The sequence below is a fragment of the Gadus macrocephalus genome, chromosome 11 (assembly GCF_031168955.1).
Source record: "Gadus macrocephalus chromosome 11, ASM3116895v1".
In the NCBI taxonomy this organism is placed as follows: Eukaryota; Metazoa; Chordata; class Actinopteri; order Gadiformes; family Gadidae; genus Gadus; species Gadus macrocephalus.
The window spans coordinates 20,326,650-20,348,199 of record NC_082392.1 but is presented as its reverse complement, the minus strand read 5'-3'; the positions used below and the strand labels follow the sequence as shown (position 1 = coordinate 20,348,199).

Here is a 21,550-nt window from a genome sequence, read left to right as displayed (position 1 = left end):
TTACTTGAATTGCACCAAGGCAAAAAAGTTGACAGCTGCAGCCTGCAAATAAATCAGTTTAACCATTCCCATAATTTGCCATAGTAGTCACCATGGTCACTGCATGTTGTAGGACATGGCAGAGGTAACAGTATGATTCTCAACAAACAGTCCTCTTATTGCGTCCATAGTGGTGAAATACATCCATAGACCTTGAATTGTGACTATCAGTTACATGCATTGATCTCTATAGCAGTTGGCACTACAAGCTGATGTGTACTTGCACTGCAGGACGTGAGTACAGGCTGCTTTTGATAACATAACAGGGATGTAGTAAAGAATGCACACCCACTGCTCAGAACCACTTATCATAATCCCCCATAATCCTAAAAAGTGTGTGGAACTCCATTCTAATTGAATCCTCTCAACACCCCCCCTCCTTCCTGAAACACGACGATTCTTATTTTCATGGTTTATACACTAATTAGAACTCTCACTCATGAACGTTAACGTTAACTCTTGTCTCACACGCTGATTGCATTCATCAACCAGGCCTGACGCTCCCTTTACGCAGAGTACGCAGAGTGCGTAGGGCACCAAGTACCTGGGGGGACACCAAATATTAAGGTTTGTAAAAAATAAAAATATAAAAATTACATTATTGAATTACAAAAATATATACATTTGTTATGAAGAGGCCCAACGTTGTTTTTTCTTATTTCACTCAATTTCGGAAAATTAGATGTTTTTACCTAATATATAAAAAGAGGCTCGCACCGATCCTGTTAATGAAACATAAATCACACCATTCTGACTGATTGTTTGACATCCTCCGAGGGCGGACGCTGTTCCCTTTACTCGCCGCTGATTGGGCACACCTCTTAGCCGGTATATGTTAAGCAAGACGCCAGTCCACTGAAACGGCCCGCCCCGTATAGAATGATCCGTCGGCTGATGTGGAACCAGACTCTTCTCGTCCAATCAAAACTCGCCTCTTCCTCACTCCTTGAGCAGAGCCCTTGAGCAACCGCGAGCCAGCTCCTGGTGCGCGTCACCGGCGGGAGGCATTCAAGACTCGCAACTGTCTACCAGTGAACCGTGAAAATGAACGTTGCGTTTGGCTTTTTATTTATTTATTTTTTGAACAGTAATGTTTTCAGAAAAATGTAAAACAGAAACCTAAGATACACCGCCAAGTCGTTCCTACGTGTTGTGTTTTGTTTAATTTAAACATGCAGAACATATTTTTGCTTAAATCCTAACACTTTAAAATGCAATGCTACATTTTAACCATGGGCAATGACCATATGCGAAATAAATCCGAATATGAGACAGATGGAGGGATTGTACGTATCGTAAAGAGAAACGTAGACATATATATTGTTTGATATACAAATGACGGGAAGCGTACGTCTCTTGAATGCGCTCCATAGACGCGCGGTCGCTCGGTGGGCGGAGCTTCAAGCAGGACCACGCTGACAGGACGCTTCAGTGGGTCAGCTGTCACAGACCTCCAAGCCTGCTCGCAAGATAGAGGCGCTAGCCGGGTGATCTCATTCAACGCTCCAACTGAACGCGTTTGTAGGTTATCCAGCAGTGGTCAAAGCCCTTGAGACGAAACAAGAAGACCCCGAGCAGCAACGATGTCTAAGGACCCACAGGAAGGGACGAGCGAGAAGATCATGGACGAGGAGACCAAAGCGTTGTGGTACCCAGACTCTAAGAAAAACACGCACATGAACAGGTTCAGGGCACACATCAATAAGGATTACGGTGTCGATCTAGGTGAGTTGAAAGGAGAGACGGGAGATTATGCACTAGGCTACTTTTGTCTTTTGATCTTTGCTGGTCTTGCTATAGTAATGAGTTATAACGTTATAATACAATATTATCAGATAATCGAACGATGCGAATTAAAACTAATTGGATCAATGCATTTACCTATTCAATATGCACCGATGTTTTGGACGTAAATAAAATAAGGTGATAGGACATCAAGAGTCCAGACACCTCAGTCGGAGAAAGTCGGCTCCTCCACACTTCCTCGTCTCCTCGCCTGGCTACAGAGCTCACCATGTCTTGGATTAACCTGCTCACACATCACTCGGTGTCAACAGGTCACTTCTCATGCTGACCGCCACACGGACAAATCTGCTGTAGTGGTGGTCCACCCTGTTCCACAACACAGTGTACAGCCTACATCAACACTGTGTATTTCTCATGATTAACTACTATTATCCGGATACTGTGGCATAAATACAGTGTATTACACATGATTAACTACTATTATCTGGATACTGTGCCATAAACACAGTGTATTACACATGAGTATCTACTATTATCCAGATACTTTTACATGAACACAATGTATTACCCATGATTAACTACTATTATCCCGATACTGTGTCATAAACACAGCTTATTACACATGAGTATCTACTATTAATGTATATTATCCGTAACTGTGATGGGTGAGGGTACACAAAGCTCTCCTCATGTCACTTGCAGTGAGTGCTAAAGAGACCCGATTCGCCGGATGGAACGGATGGTTAATGAATGGCAACAAAGAGGAGGGGAGAAATGCAGAATGAGTGTTATGTAATGGAGAGGGACCCCAATGCTGCCCGGGCCTAGTAGGTGAAGAGCAGGGTCCACAGATGATCAGACAACTGAGGATGTTTTGTTCTTAGATTTAAATAACATTTGGAAACTTATCCTATTCTGTCTGTAACAACATATACTACAGGATGACGAGTTTCACTTTGCGTTACAACCAGCGTTTCTGGTTTTGTGCTAATCTGGCGTTTGGACACATGCCATTGTATCAAACCCTGTAGTACAGTTTGAGTCTTTTGAGTTTGAATCTGTTCCAAATGTACACAGAGAGCCCTGCTGGGATGTGTAGTCTAAGACCAACAGGGAAGCGGGCAGACAAAACGGAGTAGGAGGAAATGGCTACACAAATGATTGGATATGGATGTGTGTCACCATGTACAACACAATAGACCCTCTCACCACATGCTCTCTCTGTCTCCAGCCAACTACAATGATCTCTATCAGTGGTCGGTGGACAGCTACCCAGACTTCTGGGCCGAAGTCTGGAGTTTCTGTGGCATCGTCAGCTCCAGCCCGTATGAGGAGGTAGGTGTATGTGTGTGTGTGTGTGTGTGTGTGTGTGTGTGTGTGTGTGTGTGTGTGTGTGTGTGTGTGTGTGTGTGTGTGTGTGTGTGTGTGTGTGTGTGTGTGTGTGTGTGTGTGTGTGTGTGTGTGTGTCACATGCTGCAGCCCTCAATAAAACCATCATCACTCTATTGACATGAGTGTATGTTCAGACACGTGGCAGCTCCACGCTGTAGCCAGTGACCGTGTGGACTTCATGATGCACACAATGACGCAGTGACAGCATGACACAATGGGGGGATTTCACACAACAACCCCAGCCTAAAACACTGTTCCCATACATGGACCCCACACACACATCCATCCATTCCTACATGTCCTCCTGAAGGTCTCCGCCTCTCAAGCCAAACCTCCCTGCTTTCAGGTGATCGATGTGACCAAGCGGGTGTCGGACGTTCCTGAGTGGTTCAAAGGAGCCAGGCTCAACTATGCAGAGAACCTGCTGAAACACACAGACCTGGACAAGGTGGCGCTCTACGCTTCCAGTGAGAACACTCATTCATTCCTTTAGTTCATGTGTTTTTTGTTTGTTGTGTGGCTGGCGGCTGAATCAACCACTCTACCTGTCCGGTCGCTATATTTTAATTGTACTATGATAATGATATGAATAACATTACAAATGTTATAATCTGATAATACATTGTCATTGCGACCGTATGTGTCGCACCCAGGCTAGAGCACGGGGAGTGGAATCCGATGCCCCGAGAATGTTTTAGGCTTGATTACAAATAGGCAGTGTCCGCAGGGAAAAACTGTTGAGTGGCAACGCAGGAGATGTAAGAACAAGCGTCCAAACTCCAGTGAGCATTGTCAACCGACCGAATAACTCATTTTCACATGAAACGGTTTGTTGAAGCGTTGCATAACGCTCCGCCTGATACGAATACCAAATAAACCCCACCTGAGTCCACTATAGAGTCCACCTGAGACGCCTCGTTAATTAATTAGCACAAAACAGGTGCATTCTCATAGCGAGGCTACAGAACAAGAGGAACCCAATTCGTATTTAAAAGGAAATATTTATAAAGGTTTCAACGAAAATCTGAGATTTCTCCAACTAGATTTTAACGTCATGTTAACCTTCATACCATATAATTGTACTTGGGCACAATGTCATAATGGATGTAATATAATTGTAATACAATTGTATATCCTCTATGTATCAGAATTTCCGATGATGTGGTCAGTTCAAGGAACCCCCCCCCCCCAGGCCAACAGACCTTGGAGAGTGCAGGGGCGTGTTTATATTCAGGAGGAGTGTATGATGTGATAAGGCTGAAAATCCATAACACTGAGTCATATTGTACATGCCAGGTTGTAGTAAGATTAAATCCTTGCCCACCCGCCCCCTCCCTCGCTCCCTCGCTCCCTGGCTCCCTCTCCCTCCCCTCGCTCTCCCTCTCATCTCTCGCTGACTGAGTGAAATCGAAATGGAGATAGTATCTGTTAGTACCTGGACACACACACACACACACACACACACACACACACACACACACACACACACACACACACACACACACACACACACACACACACACACACACACACACACACACACACACACCATGCCACCTTTATTAGGACAAGCTTCCCGGTCCACCTATAAACGTCAGATAGCTCTTACTTAGCGGGATTACAACAATAGCTCTCTGTCTCTGTGCGCCGTAGCAGAGGAGGCAACTCTGTACTATCATCAACCGTCATCAAGTTAATCAATGATTAACGGAAAGTAGTCTAAATGAATAAGAAGAATGCTAATATATTAGTGTGTCTTGTCGGTGTTGCTGAAGTTCTGCAACAGCGATAGCTAGCCTTCTCGGTTTTGACCCAATTTGACGGTGTCTCTCTCTGTATCTGTGTGTGTGTGTGTGTGTGTGTGTGTGTGTGTCTGCTTGCCCCGTAGTGGAGTCTAACGAGGAGGTAACCAAGGTGACGTTTGGGGAGCTGCGGCGGGACGTGGCCCTGTTTGCGGCGGCCATGAGGAAGATGGGCGTGCAGACGGGGGACCGGGTCGCAGGTGAGTCCGCCTACGCCATTTTACTCTCTCTGTGGAGCGAAGGCACTCAGGTCTGGAGTATCTTGGGGACGGGTGGCTGGCTCGCCTGGAAATGTCCCTTTGCAATTCAGTGTGAATAAGCTGAGGACCTCCATAAAAACATCCCTCTGGTTAGGAACCGAGTGCTCCTCCTGACCCTGAACCCTCAGAAGCAAAGGGGATCAACTCATTATAAAACCCAGTGGGAAAGAACCCTTTCTCTCACTCCCTTAGTCTCTCTTGCTTTCCTGACGTCTTTAATTCAAAAACTTGTTTTATAACTCCTATCTCTTTGCACGACATCCTGTTGGATCGTGTGTGTGTGTGTGTGTGTGTGTGTGTGTGTGTGTGTGTGTGTGTGTGTGTGTGTGTGTGTGTGTGTGTGTGTGTGTGTGTGTGTGTGTGTGTGTGTGTGTGTGTGTGTGTGTGTGTGTGTGTACAGTCTATGCAGTGGATGGTTTTGGTCTAACAACTCTCTAAAACCCATTGGGGAATAAGCATGTATATGAGTTCTCTGGCTCTCTCTTGCTCCCTCTCTCTTTCGCTCCCCTTTTTTCTCTCCCTCTCTTTTATTCTCTCTCCCTCTCTCCTTTTTCTAATCTCTCATTCTTTCTTCCTCTATCTCTCTCTCCTCTCCTCTGCTCCCTCTATCTCCCTCTGGCTCCCTTGCTCTCTCCCTCTCCTAACGTCCTTAATTTGCGCTCTTGTTTTATATCTCTTATTTCCTCGTACAACATCCTGTTGGATTGTGTTTGCTTGTGTGTGTCGTTGTGTGGGTGTGTATTTGTGTGTGTGTGTGTGTGTGTGTGTGTGTGTGTGTGTGTGTGTGTGTGTGCGTGTGTGTGTGTGTGTGTGTGTGTGTGTATACAGTCTGTGTGCGGTGCCTGGTTGTCTTGGCTCAGCAACTAATTTTGAATCACACCATTCATTTGAAGCCATGCTTTATTTACTCAGGGATGGTTGGTGGGCTTAAGCTGCACAAGGGCTTCTTTGCTCCGTGTATGACTTATAGTGAGTCGGTCTCATGGTTTATCCACTATGACTTCTACTGAGTCAGTCTTCATGGTTTATCCATTATAGCTTCTACCAAGTCAATCTTTGTGGTTTTCCAGTATGACTACTATGAAGTCTTCAATGTTTTTTGTGGGCATAGACAGTTTGTGCGCATGTGCGCTATTGCATGCATGCAGGCAGACAGACAGACAGTCAGACAGACAGACAGACAGACAGACAGACAGACAGACAGACAGACAGACAGACAGACAGACAGACAGACAGACAGACAGACAGACAGACAGACAGACAGACAGACAGACAGACAGACAGACAGACAGACAGACAGACAGACAGAAACACATACAAACCATCTGGATCCAGTGATGTTTTTTGAAGGTTGGGAATGGAATTCTCCTTTTTGGCCATTTTTACAAAATTACTTGAAATCGTTATCATAACCCACCTACAGTCACTGAGTTAGAAGTACTGACATGACCATTAAACAAGTCAATCATCTGTGGAACGGGCGGGGCTCGAAAAACTCCAGCCAATGATTTCCAGACCCACCGAGTGGCATTGGACAGTAAGTACGTCAATCAAACGGTCGTACTGCACTCCCCCGCTCCACACGCGTGACCCCTTCGTACACGTACTCAAAGCTCGTGACCCAGAGCAAGCTTCTGTTTGTTGTTATCCTGCGGTAGCTACTGGAGCTAGCTAACTAGCTAATGGCTCGCTCTCTCGCATCTGTGTTCGCGTTCGTGCATGATTGCGCGTCTATGTACTTGGAATGGGTGGTCAGAGTCAGTGTTAAAGGAGAGGGGGTAGGACCATTTGAGTTGTGTATTTTCAAAATCTGCTGGCGTTTCGCAAATCCCATACCCAACCTTTAAGTAATAACTGACATCAAGCAGCTCATAACACCAATAGCAAGCATAGCACATAACACAAAGGGCCCTATTTTAATGGTCTGAAACGCAAGTGAGAAGCGCCAAGCGCAAGTAGCTTTGTGGGTGGTTCTACAGCGATGTCGCTAGTTTACCGGCGCGAAAAATGATTCTTGCGCCCGGCGCATATCTTAAAAGGGTTGGTCTGAAGTAGCCTAATTACCCGTAGGTGTGGTTTGGGCGTAACGTGCAACCAACCAATGAGAATGCCAGCTCCCATCCCCTTTAAGAGCCATGAACGCATTTGAATCTGACGAGTTGATATTTTGACAGCACGTCTGCAGTCTCCCATGAGACAGATGCACATGAATTTCAAACTGCAAATGGCTCAGTTTATGGCCAAATAATATGGCCTAATTCACACATGGAATAAGGTTTTCTTCCACAACTTCAGAAATATTGAGTCCTCAAATAAATTTCGGCAAAGAAAACGTATATGATAAAACATATGATATGCGATAACTATGGTTCTTTTTAATGATATATGCAATACATTATAAACAACATAGTTTCTTATCAGTATTGTGTGCATTATCGTTATCGACTTGTGTTCCTAATATGAATGTGTCCCGTTAATATACATTTCCATGGACTGTATTATGCGTTACGTGTTTAGTTTGCGTGTGTTTTAACAGATGGAATGAATGCGGGCGCGCATGTGTAACGCACACACGCGAGCGCGGGTGTGTGCGTTACACATGCGCGCCCGCATTCATTCATTCTTTTTAACACTCACTCGCGGTAAAACAATGTTTTCTCACGATCAAATACTCATCAATCCTAAAAGTTATGGGCATGTACACGATGTCTGTGTCAAGAAAATATGTGTTTGCTGTACGGTGTTTGCAGATGCATTGATTTAAAAGTACAACTTATTACCGCTGTATCAGCTGTTCTTTCCCAAATAATTTACCAAGCATGTGTGGCTAGGTAGATGAGAGAAGCAAAGTGTATGCGCGAGGTGCACAAGCAACATTATGCATGCGCCCTTAAAATAGCATCTGAACAACATGCCACTGACGCCACTTTAAACCAGGTATTTTCTGGTTTGTGGCGCAAGTGGTTTATGAAACGTCAAAATAGCAACAGGGAACGTTTGCGCCAGAACACGCCTCCTCCTTTCGCCAAGCCGCCCCTTGGGGGCGCAAGATCATTCCGTAATTTACCGACGCGTGGCGCAGGAGGGAAAAGCACGCTCTGCGCCAGTTGCAAACTAGCAACGACACATCCGCCAGTGATTGGTGGCCAAGTAAATTGCGCCGGACGCAAGATAGAGCCCTAAAGGTACGGCCACACTGAACGCATTACGCGCGTAGGATTACACACGTAACGCGCCTAACCTGCCGCTTGACCATTGTGAGTCACAAAAATAGTTCAACGCGCCTAACGCGCCTAACGTGCCTCCGCGGCTAGATGAGCCCGCCCAAAACGTATCTTCCCCCGCTACTTTTCTTTTTGCTCCACAAACATGGCTGAGATCACCACCATCTCTGGGCTGTATTTGTTGTGGGAGTTCGAGGAGAGTAGGAAACCCAAACGCTATCGCGTTTGGGTGCATGACATCCTCCGTAGGCGCTCATAGCTGGGTGAGTTTCAGCACCTCCCCCAGGAACTCTGCCTGGGGGAGGTGCCCGGACACCAACTACAGGCGCTCCATATCAGCTGCGGAACGCTGCGGAACGCTGCGGAGTGCCGCCGAGCTGCGGAGTGCCGCCGAGCTGCGGAGTGCCTGTCCTCCGTCTCTCTGCCACTGACGTCGGGTCAAGCTCAAAGCTGATTGGCTATCGCGGCTAAGCGTCAAGGGTAGGAACGTAAAAAGTAAAAAATGTTGAACTCCGCGCGTAGGCGCGTTGGGTGCGTGGGCGCGTTATTTAGGTGCGTAAAATGCGTCTTACACGCCTGATGCACTGTTTAGCGTGTGTAACGCATATACGCGCCTAAACCAATGTTTCCCTCTGCAAAAATGCCGATTTTCTACGCCTCTAACGCAGGTAACGCGTTCAGTGTGGCCGTACCTTAAAGGTGCTCGCACACCTCGCCGCACGGCAACCGCCCTTATAACCACCTCGCTCCCGGAGGGTTCAGCGCGGCGGCGTGAAGGGCCAGGCGTTTTCAAAAGCGCCGAAAGTTTCACCACGGGGAAAGCTGAGTGGTAGGGCGAAATCTGTGCGTGTTCACGTGGGCGGCAACCGCTTCCTGGTTTACAGCCGCTTTTGTGACCGCCTCCCCTCTGCCGCCCCTTCCCTCATTGAAATGAACGGAGGCGGCGAGTTGCCGCGCGCCGGTGTGAAAGCAGCTTAAGGCTGCAACTTGCTTCGTCTGACATGCAGCCAAGTAAATCTGAATTACTTTAATAATCGGACACTGATAATCACAACAAAACGATGTGCCTTTCTGTGTTTTGTATTTTAATAGATCGACTTTATGTTGGTCGGCTGATCATTGTTTCAGTAATATGGCGAGGTATTTAAGTAACAAGGTAGGGCGTTTTGCCCAGTCACTTCTATAAGATGGAATAATTGATTGTTCTTATGGCGTCACCGTCACACTGAATGCCTTGACTAGGGACTTTCTCGATTACCAAATCAGCGTACCATCACGGCACGTAGCTCACTCCTAGCTCACTCTTAGCTCAAGGTCTTATATTTCTACACTGAAAGGAGAGTCAAGTGTCTTTGCACTGTGTGTGTGTGGGTGTGTGTGGGTGTGTGTGTGTGTGTGTGTGTGTGTGTGTGCACGCACACGTTCGCGCCACGAAGCATTAGCTTAATGACATGAGCTCATTGGGATGCGAACAAAGTGCAGATATGAGAGCGAGTGAGAGAGAGAGAGAGAGAACCATGGCCTATATGTCTGCTTGTGTTGTGATTTAGTTTGGTTCTTCGCTTACGTTGACAATGTAAAAGACATTGAAGCCCACCGGAACAAATTTGAATGAATAAAATAGAAAGAGGGGTGATAGAGAGACAGATAGAGAGGTAGAGGGAGATAGAGGGAGAAATGTCCCTGCCCCAGGGAGCTTGTTCAGAGACATAAAGGCACTTAGCTGATGAAACCAGACGAGATTTATACTGCGCACCCACGTGGATTAATCCTCAGGAAGGTGAGGCCTCTATTTGTCCCTCGCTGAGCCGTCTTCTAACAAGACCAGACCCTCTTTTCCTCTTTCCTTTCCTCAAGAATATAACTCAAGGCTTTAGGTCCATCTTTCAGAGGGCTATATTCATTTCAAAGAAATTAATTTGCTTCATTAATCCCGATGAAAATCATTTGCCGGACTCCAGATTGAAAAATAAGATAACAGCTGTATAAGTAGATGAAATCTTAGATAAACTATTCATAAACATGCAAATATATGGAACCACAAAGTGGCTATAACAATGTTGATAACACATTGTTATCTACAATTATCTTCAAGGGCCTCATTGCAAATCCGCTTCCATAAATAATAATATGTCAACAGAATGGTTCCTCAAGTCCTGAAGGACAAATTCACATCTGATCCCCTCTCATACACTCTTGTAATCTTTAATCTAACATCATTACTTGATTGACTTGTACAGGTGCATCATCTTATTCCACTCTGTCACACATTCATTAAACAGTAGTCATGCTTTCCAAAATGTTAAACAACCAGTCTCTCTCTCTCTGTCTCTGTCTCTTCGCTAATGTTATTTCGATTAAAATATCTGGCGTTTGAAATGAAAATATTTTAACAAGTCAAGTTAAGTGTTATGGTTAGATATGCTGCCAAGGGGCTAAGTGGTTTGCCTAGAGACACACACACACACACACACACACACACACACACACACGCACACACACACACACACACACACACACACACACACACACACACACACACACACACACACACACACACACACACACACACACACACACACAATCCTTGTCTATTGTTTTATCTTGGCTAAAACTGGTATCCCCTGTATGTATGGTTACTTAACAGTAAATTACAAGATAGTGAATCATGCTCATTACCTACAGCTGGGTGAGCATTGGTAAGCATAGAAACACTAAGGCTCTGGGAATTTCCCTTCTAGCATTGCGAAAGATGTTAGGGTGTTGTGATTCTGTGAATGTAGACCAATTGTGGAGTCCAACCAGAATATGGATGGATTTGTTTTGTTGGCTTAAGCTAGATTTCTAGTTGTACGCAAAGCATTTCTGCGAAGATAATTCAAACATAGTGCTTAGAAGGCATTTGGTGATTGGCAGCCAGCTGAGTCTGCCTGGTGTATTCGTCTTATTCTTGCGTCGGGCCGTCCAAAACCAAACCAAACACTACATCATCACCGGATGTCCGCTCCCCGCTCCGGCCCCGGTCAGAGATGAGGTGATGTGTCTCTCTCCAGGGATGGGCAGTGTGTTGCTCCTCTGAGATTGTCTGTGTGTGTACGTGTAGGGCTGGGACCAGCAAAAGCTGTTTGTTTGTGGGGTTAACCACAGCACTTTCATTGTGACCGCATGAGCTCAACACTGAGATGGCGGGTGTGAAACAGATACCTCTCCACTATAAAGGGTTCATCCCGGTTTGATGAGATGAATCAATAATAACATTAAGAAGAACAGTCTATCTCTAACACAGCCCCGCTGCAGCGCTTTTATGGGCTGTACGTTTCATTAGCCGTACAGTTCGATGAGGAACACACTCACTCACTGGTTGGCTTCGTCATTCTGCGTCCTATTCTACCCTGTCTGTGGGAGCCTTTGCTGTGATGGATGGCTGGAGACATTGACTGTGTCACTGCATCATTATGATTCTAGCAGGCCTCGCAACCAGAGAACATTTTCTCATTTCCCAGGTCGATCCAAACATGTGTACCTCTCTCTCCTCATCCAAAGTCTCTTCCTCTCTATCAGACTGTTATTTTCTAGACAACAACACCGCTTGTACTATTGGTTTGCATTGTAGATGACTCTGTCTATTGGTTAAAGTACAAATACAGCCTAAAACTATTTGCCATTGCGATAAAACGTCTGTTAGCGGTGAACAACACACCCCAGGTCCTATTTTTCCGATAAGTATCGTTATAGCAATTTGTGACGTCATCATGTCAGATCTGCTCCTGTATGCCATTTTCTTTTGTTACCCACAATGCTTTTGGTTATTCCCTTTCAACATCATGAGGCAAAATTAATTAATATTGATATCTATTAATATTAATACGGATTAATAGTTAATAATACATTCATAAATAAATAAAAATATCCAATGTGTTACAACGATATGTATAAAAGGCATGATATGTATATTAGTAATTGTGAAACCTATACATATACAATTTGCCACACTGCCGATCACATTTCGACAATAACGACAGTGGGATCAGAGAGCTGGTGACCCGGCCACGCTAACGTTAGCTTAGCCAGGGCCGCATTCTAGAACACTCAATTTAAAGCGCACCTGTATCTCTTTGTTGCCTAGGTTACCTGCCTAACGGCATCCATGCGGTGGAGGCCATGTTGGCCGCCGCCAGCATCGGAGCCATCTGGAGCTCCACCTCCGTGGACTTTGGAGTCAACGTAAGGACGCTTATCTAAGCGGATGTTTGTGTGCGCCAGCGTACCTGTATGTGAGGGAACTTGCATTAGTAGAATTCCACTGTAATCGATCCCCTCATGGATAGATTACAATGGACTTGTTCGACCATGTGGCCTCTTGCTTTGAGTTTTTTTATTATACTGACACCTTTTGGGAAAATATGGAATTGCAAGATGTGTTCATGACAAAAGTTTTTTTATTAATTAGTATTGGGCTTGATTTGATGTGATCTATTTTGACATTATATATTACAAATAATGATAATTCTATATTGTATATTGTATACCTTTCAGGACGCTCAAGATGACCTTACACTGCAGTAAAAATTTAATCAGAGAAGTGTTAAAAATCAATGAATATATTACAATGACCTACAGACACAGAGACACTAGAATCATTAACTAACAGAAGGACATAGAGAAAAAGTATTGACTATATTAGACCCATCTCTCTCTCTCTCTCTCTCTCTCTCTCTCTCTCTCTCTCTCTCTCTCTCTCTCTCTCTCTCTCCCTATTCAATCACTCACTCATTTCTCCCTCCCACTTTCCCTCTCTCAGGGCGTTCTGGACCGGTTTTCCCAGATCCAGCCGAAGCTGATCTTCTCAGTGGCGGCGGTCATCTACAACGGCAAAACCCACGACCACATGGAGAAGCTGACCAGTGTGGTCAAAGGTCAGAGTCCATCTTGTCTCTCTCTGGGTCCGTTTAGTGGTCGTTCTCTGTTCTCTGACTTGTAACAGTCACTGCTTAGTATGTCTGCATTACGTGGTAGGTAGGACATCTAAGGCGACGTGTGTCACTGACGGGTTTTTTGTGTGTGTGTCTAGGACTGCCTGACCTGAATAAAGTGGTGGTGATTCCCTATGCACGCACCAAAGAGGAGACAGACATCTCAAAGATCCCCAACAGGTTTGTCGGTCTGCCTATCTGTGTGTCTGCCTGTCAGTCTGCCTCTCTGTGTGTCTGTCTGTGTGCTTGTGTGCCTGTCTGTCAGCCTGCCTGTCTGTCTGCCTCTCTGTGTGTGTTGGTCTGTCTGTCTGTCTGTCTGTCTGTCTGTCTGTCTGTCTGTCTGTCTGTCTGTCTGTCTGTCTGTCTGTCTGTCTGTCTGTCTGTCTGCCTCTCTGTGTGGTTGATCTAATACTAAATCATCATTCATTGAGTTCTGAGCGATGAAGGGGGGACACTTCATCACTGATCCGTCTTATAACCAAAACAGAAACTTCTTCAGGGTTTCTCTAGAATATATCTGCACCCTTTAGGTTCATGATTCATTATTTTATTAATCTGGAAGAAAACCATTTTCTCTACTCGATAACAGATTTATAAATAGAGTAGGAAATAAGAAGAAAGAGAAGAAATAAAAAAATATGCGTACATATGCCACACTTGACATAAAATCTTCATAAACATGCAAATATATGGAACCATAAATTGACTCGCATGCTGGATATTCAAAAAGATTATATTGAAATGTAAAACATGACAATTGTCCTCAGTGCAAATCCGCTCCCATAAAGACATACCATGGCTACTGAATGGTTCCTCAAGGCCTGAAGGCTACATTTACATCTCTCCCTGCTCCCTCTCATCCACTTAGTCATGTTTAATCTAACAGTGGTGCATCATCTTATTCCGCTCTGTCACACATTTATTCAATGCTTTGTGTAGTCATGCTTTACCAAGTGTTAAACAGTCTCTCTCTCTCTCTCTCTCTCTCTCTCTCTCTCTCTCTCTCTCTCTCTCTCTCTCTCTCTCTCTCTCTCTCTCTCTCTCTCTCTCTCTCGCGCTCTCGCTCTCGCTCTCTTCCAGTGTGTTTCTGGATGAATTCCTGGCCTATGGAATGGGCGAGGGAGACCAGTTTCCCCAGCTGGAGTTTGAGCAGCTGCCCTTCAACCACCCGCTGCTCATCATGTACTCCTCTGGGACCACTGGCGCCCCCAAGTGTATGGTCCACTCTGCTGGGGTAAGACACGCCCCCTCCCCACCTTCCCTCTAGTTCTCAAGTACATAAGACAAGACCCCCCTCCCCCCACCTTCTCTGTGTATTTCGAAAGTCCATAAGACACGCCCCCCCCACCTTCTCTCTGTAGTTCTTAAGTACATAAGACACGCCCCCCCCACACCTGCCGTAGTTCTCAAGAACATAAGACACACCCCCCAACATGGTACAAACATGAGAGAACATGGTAAAGTACGGGCAGGCACTTTCTGAAAAAAAGGTCAGGTGATTGGATGAATCATCTGTCCGTCACTGTCTATCACGTATCCCATAGAATCCATTGTTCCTCGTAGGACGCTGATTGTACAAATCACTGCAGTTCAGCAACAAGAGCATACATTGTAGCCTGGCAAGTGGGTGTTATCTTGTGACTCTAACCGGCTCGCAAGGGAAGGCTTAAGGCCCATTATGTCAAGAACTCCAGAGCCCCCACTGTAATTATCCTTGTACATCCTGCTTGAGTCCATGTTGGACATGCCCACACCGGTGAGAGGCTGCAATGGTTTATGGAATGAGTAGTTCCTTCACTTGTTCGCAAAAAAATATGTACACAGTACCTTTGACTTTCTTCCGTTTTCCGTTTGCCCCGAATCAAACGTGTTATGGTAACGCTACCGTGACGAATGATTGGCTTTGTTCCAGGCTTAAAACTCTTTATATAACGATTTTACGGGAAATTAACTTCCGGAACCAGAGCTGTTCTGAAAGGGGGCGATCACTGTTGCGCTCTATACACACAATAGCTGACTTTTTTCCATCTTCCAGCACAAGGTGGCAGCAGCATCACATTTTTCCAGACCAGAATAAAATTGTGCTCCTTGCTTTCCAAGTCTAAAAGTTGTGTTGAGGGTTCTGATTTGCATGTGTTGCATCTGTTTTTATGTATGTGTGTTTTGTCTTTGTCTGTTTGTTGTGTGCGACGTGTGTTGTGGGTCTGTGTGATTGTTGCTTTGTGGATATATTTGTTTAACTATGAGGCCCACTTCCCTCTTCACGCACGCACGCACGCACGCACGCACGCACGCACGCACGCACGCACGCACGCACGCACACACACACACACACACACACACACACACACACACACACACACACACACACACACACACACACACACACACACACACACACACACACACACACACACACACAGCAGGGGATGGGGTCACTGTTTATCTTCGCCACCTTGTTTGTGTATCCTTTACAAACCTCCAAATCTTGTCTGTATCTGTTTCTGTCTGTCTGTCTTTTTCTCTCCTTATTTGAATGTGTTGGGGAAACATTATTGGAATGGATGAGTAAAAGTGGTCAACAGCTTCCTTTGGCATCTGATCAGCCTCTTACTAGGGGAAGTTGACCTGTCCGTCTTTGAGAGCAGGTTAGAGCAAAGGATGTGAGTCGGATTGGTGCCTCTCTTCAATGGTGAGGACCAGTGTTTGGCTTGGGTTAAATTTCTATAAAGCAATGAAAAACATGGACGACTGTGTAACCCAACGGTGCATTTCTAAAGCAATCTGCTCCATAAAAGATGAGGAACTACCGTTTTAGATGAGTGATGGTGTAGGGGGCAGCTTTAGCGCATCTTGGTTGAAGTAGAATTATAACGCAGTTTGTTACACAATAGATAACATAAACTATAATTACTTAAAATCTCTGTTTAGCGAACTCAATCATGTATATGTGTGTATAGATATACAGTATATGTGTGTGTGTGTGTATGTGTGATGAAGCTTTCTTTTTATTAGATAAGACCAGTCTCGCTGTCTCTCTGTCTCTCTCTCTCTCTGTCTCTCTCTCTCTCTCTCTCTCTCTCTCTCTGTCTCTGTGTCTCTCTGTCTCTCTCGATCTCTCTCCCTCTCTCTGTCTCTCTCTCTCCCTTCCCCCCTGTTACATTCACACCATAATGAGGTGACACTATAGTATGGCTAAAGTAAACCCTTCGCAGTGACCCTGTCTGTCCACTCTGGCGCCACCAATTAGCCCCGGGCTCGTTTGGCCGCTGTTCCCTGCTGCGGCGGGACGCTGCTGGCCTGCTGGCGGTGGCGTGCGTGGAGAGGGCGAGCGTCGCCTGTTCCCCTTACGCCCTCGCCGTGGCATACAGATTCATATTAACCTGAAACCCGGGTGCAAAGAGACCACGAGACATGCAAACAAATGCATCTGTGCACACACACACACACGCTAACACACACACACACACACACACACACACACACACACACACACACATAAGTCTGCGCACACCTACAGTTGAGTTCATGATTGCAGGACTGGGTGAAAGCCTGGTCACCCACAGCGAGCGTGATTACGCATTGATAACAATAAAACAAAAACAAAAATTATTATTATCTCAAATGTCAGCAGCCAGGCTAATCAAAGCCGCATGGTCAATAAAGGGATTACATGACCTGTGAAATTATTATTATAAATGTATTAAATTAACATGATCTGTCTCTCTCTCTCTCTCTCTCTCTCTCTCTCTCTCTCTCTCTCTCTCTCTCTCTCTCTCTCTCTCTCTCTCTCCCTTTCTCTCCAGGGGACACTTATTCAACATCTCAAAGAACACATTCTCCATGGCAACATGACCAGCAGCGATGTCATCATCTATTACACCACGGTAGGCACACAAACAGAAACTGATACACAGAAAAAAAATTCGGCCAGCCGAAAACCCAACAAGCCCAGCTGCTGCTTCCTGCTCGGACAAGGGTGTTTTCGCATCTCAAATGCGAAACCTATCCAAACTTGTTCCTTAACCCCCCCGAAATGTACACAAATGCTCTGATCTCAGAGACACCCGTCAACGCCTGAGCGCACTGCTTGAAGGCGTTCCTCAAGGAACCCATCCCGGTCCCTTGATGAATCCATTATAACTTGTTGAAGGAAACGGCGGCAGCTCATACAAAAAGTTTCCGAGTGGAGATTACATAGACGATGAAATAGCACCAGGCGTGGAGATGCGGCTCACGCCAGGCCTCCCCAATAGGTGCTTCCTCAATTACACCCCCGAAACACGCATTCCCGCGCGCTCCAGCGCTCTCATCTGAGCCTCCGCTCTGGCTGAGCGCAGATGAAAGGTGGTGTCTTCAATGCTAGCTTGATTTAATTTTTTCCCCTTGAAAGGGGCTTGTGTTTGTGTAAACTGATGGTGGTTGGAAGCCGGGGCTCAAAGCTTATGCTATGTGCCTCACAAAACCAAATCAAAAAGCCACACAGCATGCCTGGCACAAAGGCACTGTTGTCAAGTGGAAAATCTTTTTTTGTTTTTTCTGAAAGACTCCGGAACTCCGGAAAAGTGCTTTTTCTGAAGGAGTTCAAAAAAAAAAAAAGTATAAATCTTTTCTGTATTCTTTATCCTGTTTATTTGATATTCACACTGAAGGTACGCACACACATACACACACACACACCGTTTGTCTGCTGGATTACAATCATTGTACTACACACACTCACACATAATTTGAAAGACGTTGTTGACGATGAAGCTGTATATGCATACATGTGTTTATGCATATCTAACTCTGTGTCTGTGTTTGTGTGTCTGTGTGTGTGTGTGTGTGTGTGTGTGTGTGTGTGTGTGTGTGTGTGTGTGTGTGTGTGTGTGTGTGTGTGTGTGTGTGTGTGTGTGTTTGTGTCACTGTGCAGACGGGCTGGATGATGTGGAACTGGCTGGTGTCCTCTCTGGCCGTCGGGGCGTCAGTGGTTTTATATGACGGCTCACCGCTCGTCCCCACGCCCAACGTACTGTGGGACCTCACAGACCAGCTGGGGTACGTTGGTGGAGATAGAAACACACACATACATACATAACGCATACGGATATACACATACACACACACACAAGCACACATAACGCATAGGCATACACACACAAACACACACACACACACACACACACACACACACACACACACACACACACACACAAAACACACACACATAACGCATACGCATATACAGACACACACACACACACACACACACAAAACACACACACAGACACACACACACACACACACAAAACGCGCTCACACTTGCACATATATACACACACAAACAAAAAACACAGGCTACACACTCTCTGGAAGGTTCAATTTAAGAAATAAAACCATAAAAATAATAATAACATGAGTTCAGTCGGGTCATCTAGATATTGGGCGTTTAGCTTTAATAACACTGCAAAACGATGTCATCTTGTTTTTCTCTTTCCCGTTATGGGGAAGAACATTGTTACCCGAGCAACCGATGTGTTAAGGACCACAGACACAGAACTAATTATCACAAAAAGCACTGTTCTAGAACAACACTGGGCGCCGCGTCCTCAAGATATAAACTTTCTCAGCATCCTCCTCTTTTTATTCAACCAAACACTTGGCTGCGAAGCGTGTCTTTTGAGAGCAGCCCAAGAAAAGCATTTTGTCGGCAGCAGCAGCAGTGGTTTCCTCTCCCATCGTGCCCAACAGTGGTGTCCACAGGAGCAGAACAGAAGCTCTGTTCCTCCTCCTCCTCCTCCTCTTATTCAGCTTCTTCTTCAGTGTCTCAGATGTTCCTTCACTGTCCCAGCAGGCTCGTACTGAGCATGCTCGGTGAGTCTTGCCTTGATGTATGAAGGTTTAGCACCAAAGGCTAAAGTGTTGCTGGCTCAGCGAAACCCATCCTTTACAAACGAGTGGATCTCCAGGCTCAGGAGACGGACACCCCCCCCCCCCCCCCTTCAGCGAGGATAAAATATTATCATAAATTGGCAAGTTAGAGAGTTCTCCCTGAGACACTCAGTGGCTAACAGACAAAAAGTCAAACAAAGAATCTATGTACAGTGATTAGGAACCATAAGGATTGACCCAATAAACCAAATAAGAAGCAGTGAGCTCAAGTAATTACAAAACCTGAATAGGATGCTTTAAAATGTGTATGAAATGCATCGTTCTGAAAACCCTGGCTGGCTGGATGGATAGATTAATAGATAGGTGAATGATGGATGGGTAGATGGATGAATGATGGGTAGATGAATGGATGGATGAATGGATGAATTGTTCTGTAGATGGATGAATGATGGGTCGATGGATTGATGGGTGATTAGATGGGTGAATGGATAGATGGGTGATTAAATGGGTGGATGGATGAGGGAATAGATGGATGGGTTGGTAGATGGATGGCTGGAACTGGGTGGATGGATATACGGATGGATGGATCGATATAAAGATGGATGGATTGATATAAAGATGGATGGATTGATATAAAGATGGATGGATTGATATAAAGATGGATGGATTGATATAAAGATGGTATTGGGTAGAAGGATGGATATATAGACACCAAACGCTGTCCCCCTCCTGTTCTCTACACTGATCCATCCTCTTTGTGGCTGCTAGGACACCGTGGAAACGGCTACCTCTCCAGTTGCTGTCAGGGCGCCGTGCCGTGAGATAAATGTCCTCCATGTGCGTTTTGGAAATGAACGGCTGGCTGAAGCGGAGGCGGCTAGCTAGCTAGCGGGGGAGGCGGGGACGCTAAAGCCTAGCCCGAGCAAGATTCATCTACGTAGAGGAAATCAATGAAGGGGCCCCCGCCATTACCCGGGAAAGATGGATGGAACGCCTCGGCTCGGAGGAGAGTCTTGAAGCAATTAGGTGTCAAGGTTGCCCTGGCCTGGACACATTTTCCAGATGATGCCGTTGTGTTGGGAATCTTACGGGAAAACGCTGCTTTCTCGTTTCTTTTTTTTTCGCTTTGCGTGGATGTGGGTTTTCCTAATTGGGGATAAATGTGTCAGATCGACGGCACTTGCAGCAGCACGGGGAGACGTAAACCTCCATGTTGCGGGATGTTTCGATTCTTATCAAACTTTATTAGACACATTTTTCCTGGTAAAAGGGGATCGGGTCTAGTTGCCCATTGAACCGTGTGTTGCACTCCTCCCGCAGATTTGCATTCGCTGCGGACGGAAAAATCTGTTCTAAAGTCACTTTGTAGAGCTAGAGCTAATGCTCCAGTAGGGCTCTCAGCCTCATCTTCAGCTGCTAAACTCTGGCATAACACGCTGGTGAGTGGACGAGAGGGGAGGAAGGGAGAAAAAGGATGGATGGGAGAGAGGAAACAGACGTGGGGAGAGAGGTTGGAAGAGGAGACAATGGTTAAGGGCGGAGGATGGGGTGGGCGGAGGAAGTGAAAGTGAAACTGAGGTGGGATTTGTCGGACCGGCTTTAATGCACAACAAAAAAGCTCCCGGGTGCACTCTCTCCCAAAAAAATAATTAAAACACCTAAAAACCCTTGGAATCAAGGGAGAGACCTGGAGTAAAGTGTGTTTAATATACAGAGCAATACAGAAAACATAACAGCGGTCTTTAATTGACCAGGTGCAAAATCTTATAACATGAGCAGGAATGCTGTCGAGGCCATTTCATGTTCAGAGTGACAAATACACAAATACTTAATGTACACACACACAATTACAGAAGACCAGCACGCACTCAGGCATCTGTGCACGCACAAATTCTGTGAATCATTCACAAAAGTAGATTCAGATACGGGCCTGCTACCCCATCCATACACACACAGCGTTGGACTCATTCTCCATCCTAAGCAGCTCATTAGCCACACCTGGCTTTCTGTTTCAAATCTAAAGTGAGCCATAGTTGTCATGGCAGCTAACAATAAATAAACTGTAGACACAGGCAGGGGGCAGAGGTGTCAGTGTGTGTGTGTGTGTGTGTGTGTGTGTGTGTGTGTGTGTGTGTGTGTGTGTGTGTGTGTGTGTGTGTGTGTGTGTGTGTGTGTGTGTGTGTGTGTGTGTGTGTGTGTGTGTGTGTGTGTGTGTGTGTGTGTGTGTGTCCTAGAATCGT

The 21,550-nt window shown here is 45.6% G+C and overlaps 1 protein-coding gene and 1 long non-coding RNA gene across 2 annotated transcripts in view; one reads left to right on the top strand and one right to left on the bottom strand.

Annotated features, from left to right (window-relative positions):
* Positions 1 to 21,550, bottom strand: part of LOC132467942 (uncharacterized) — a 696,489-nt gene that overhangs the window by 88,033 nt on the left and 586,906 nt on the right. The window lies entirely within an intron of this gene.
* aacs (acetoacetyl-CoA synthetase) overlaps positions 1,461 to 21,550 on the top strand; it is a 33,216-nt gene continuing 13,126 nt past the window's right edge. The window contains exons 1-10 of the mRNA XM_060065520.1: positions 1,461 to 1,764; positions 3,017 to 3,120; positions 3,524 to 3,644; positions 5,066 to 5,179; positions 12,590 to 12,687; positions 13,265 to 13,379; positions 13,535 to 13,616; positions 14,517 to 14,670; positions 17,243 to 17,323; positions 18,352 to 18,476. Coding sequence (XP_059921503.1) covers positions 1,623 to 1,764; positions 3,017 to 3,120; positions 3,524 to 3,644; positions 5,066 to 5,179; positions 12,590 to 12,687; positions 13,265 to 13,379; positions 13,535 to 13,616; positions 14,517 to 14,670; positions 17,243 to 17,323; positions 18,352 to 18,476 — 1,136 coding nt within the window. The 5' untranslated portion in view covers positions 1,461 to 1,622. The remainder of the gene's footprint in view (positions 1,765 to 3,016; positions 3,121 to 3,523; positions 3,645 to 5,065; positions 5,180 to 12,589; positions 12,688 to 13,264; positions 13,380 to 13,534; positions 13,617 to 14,516; positions 14,671 to 17,242; positions 17,324 to 18,351; positions 18,477 to 21,550) is intronic.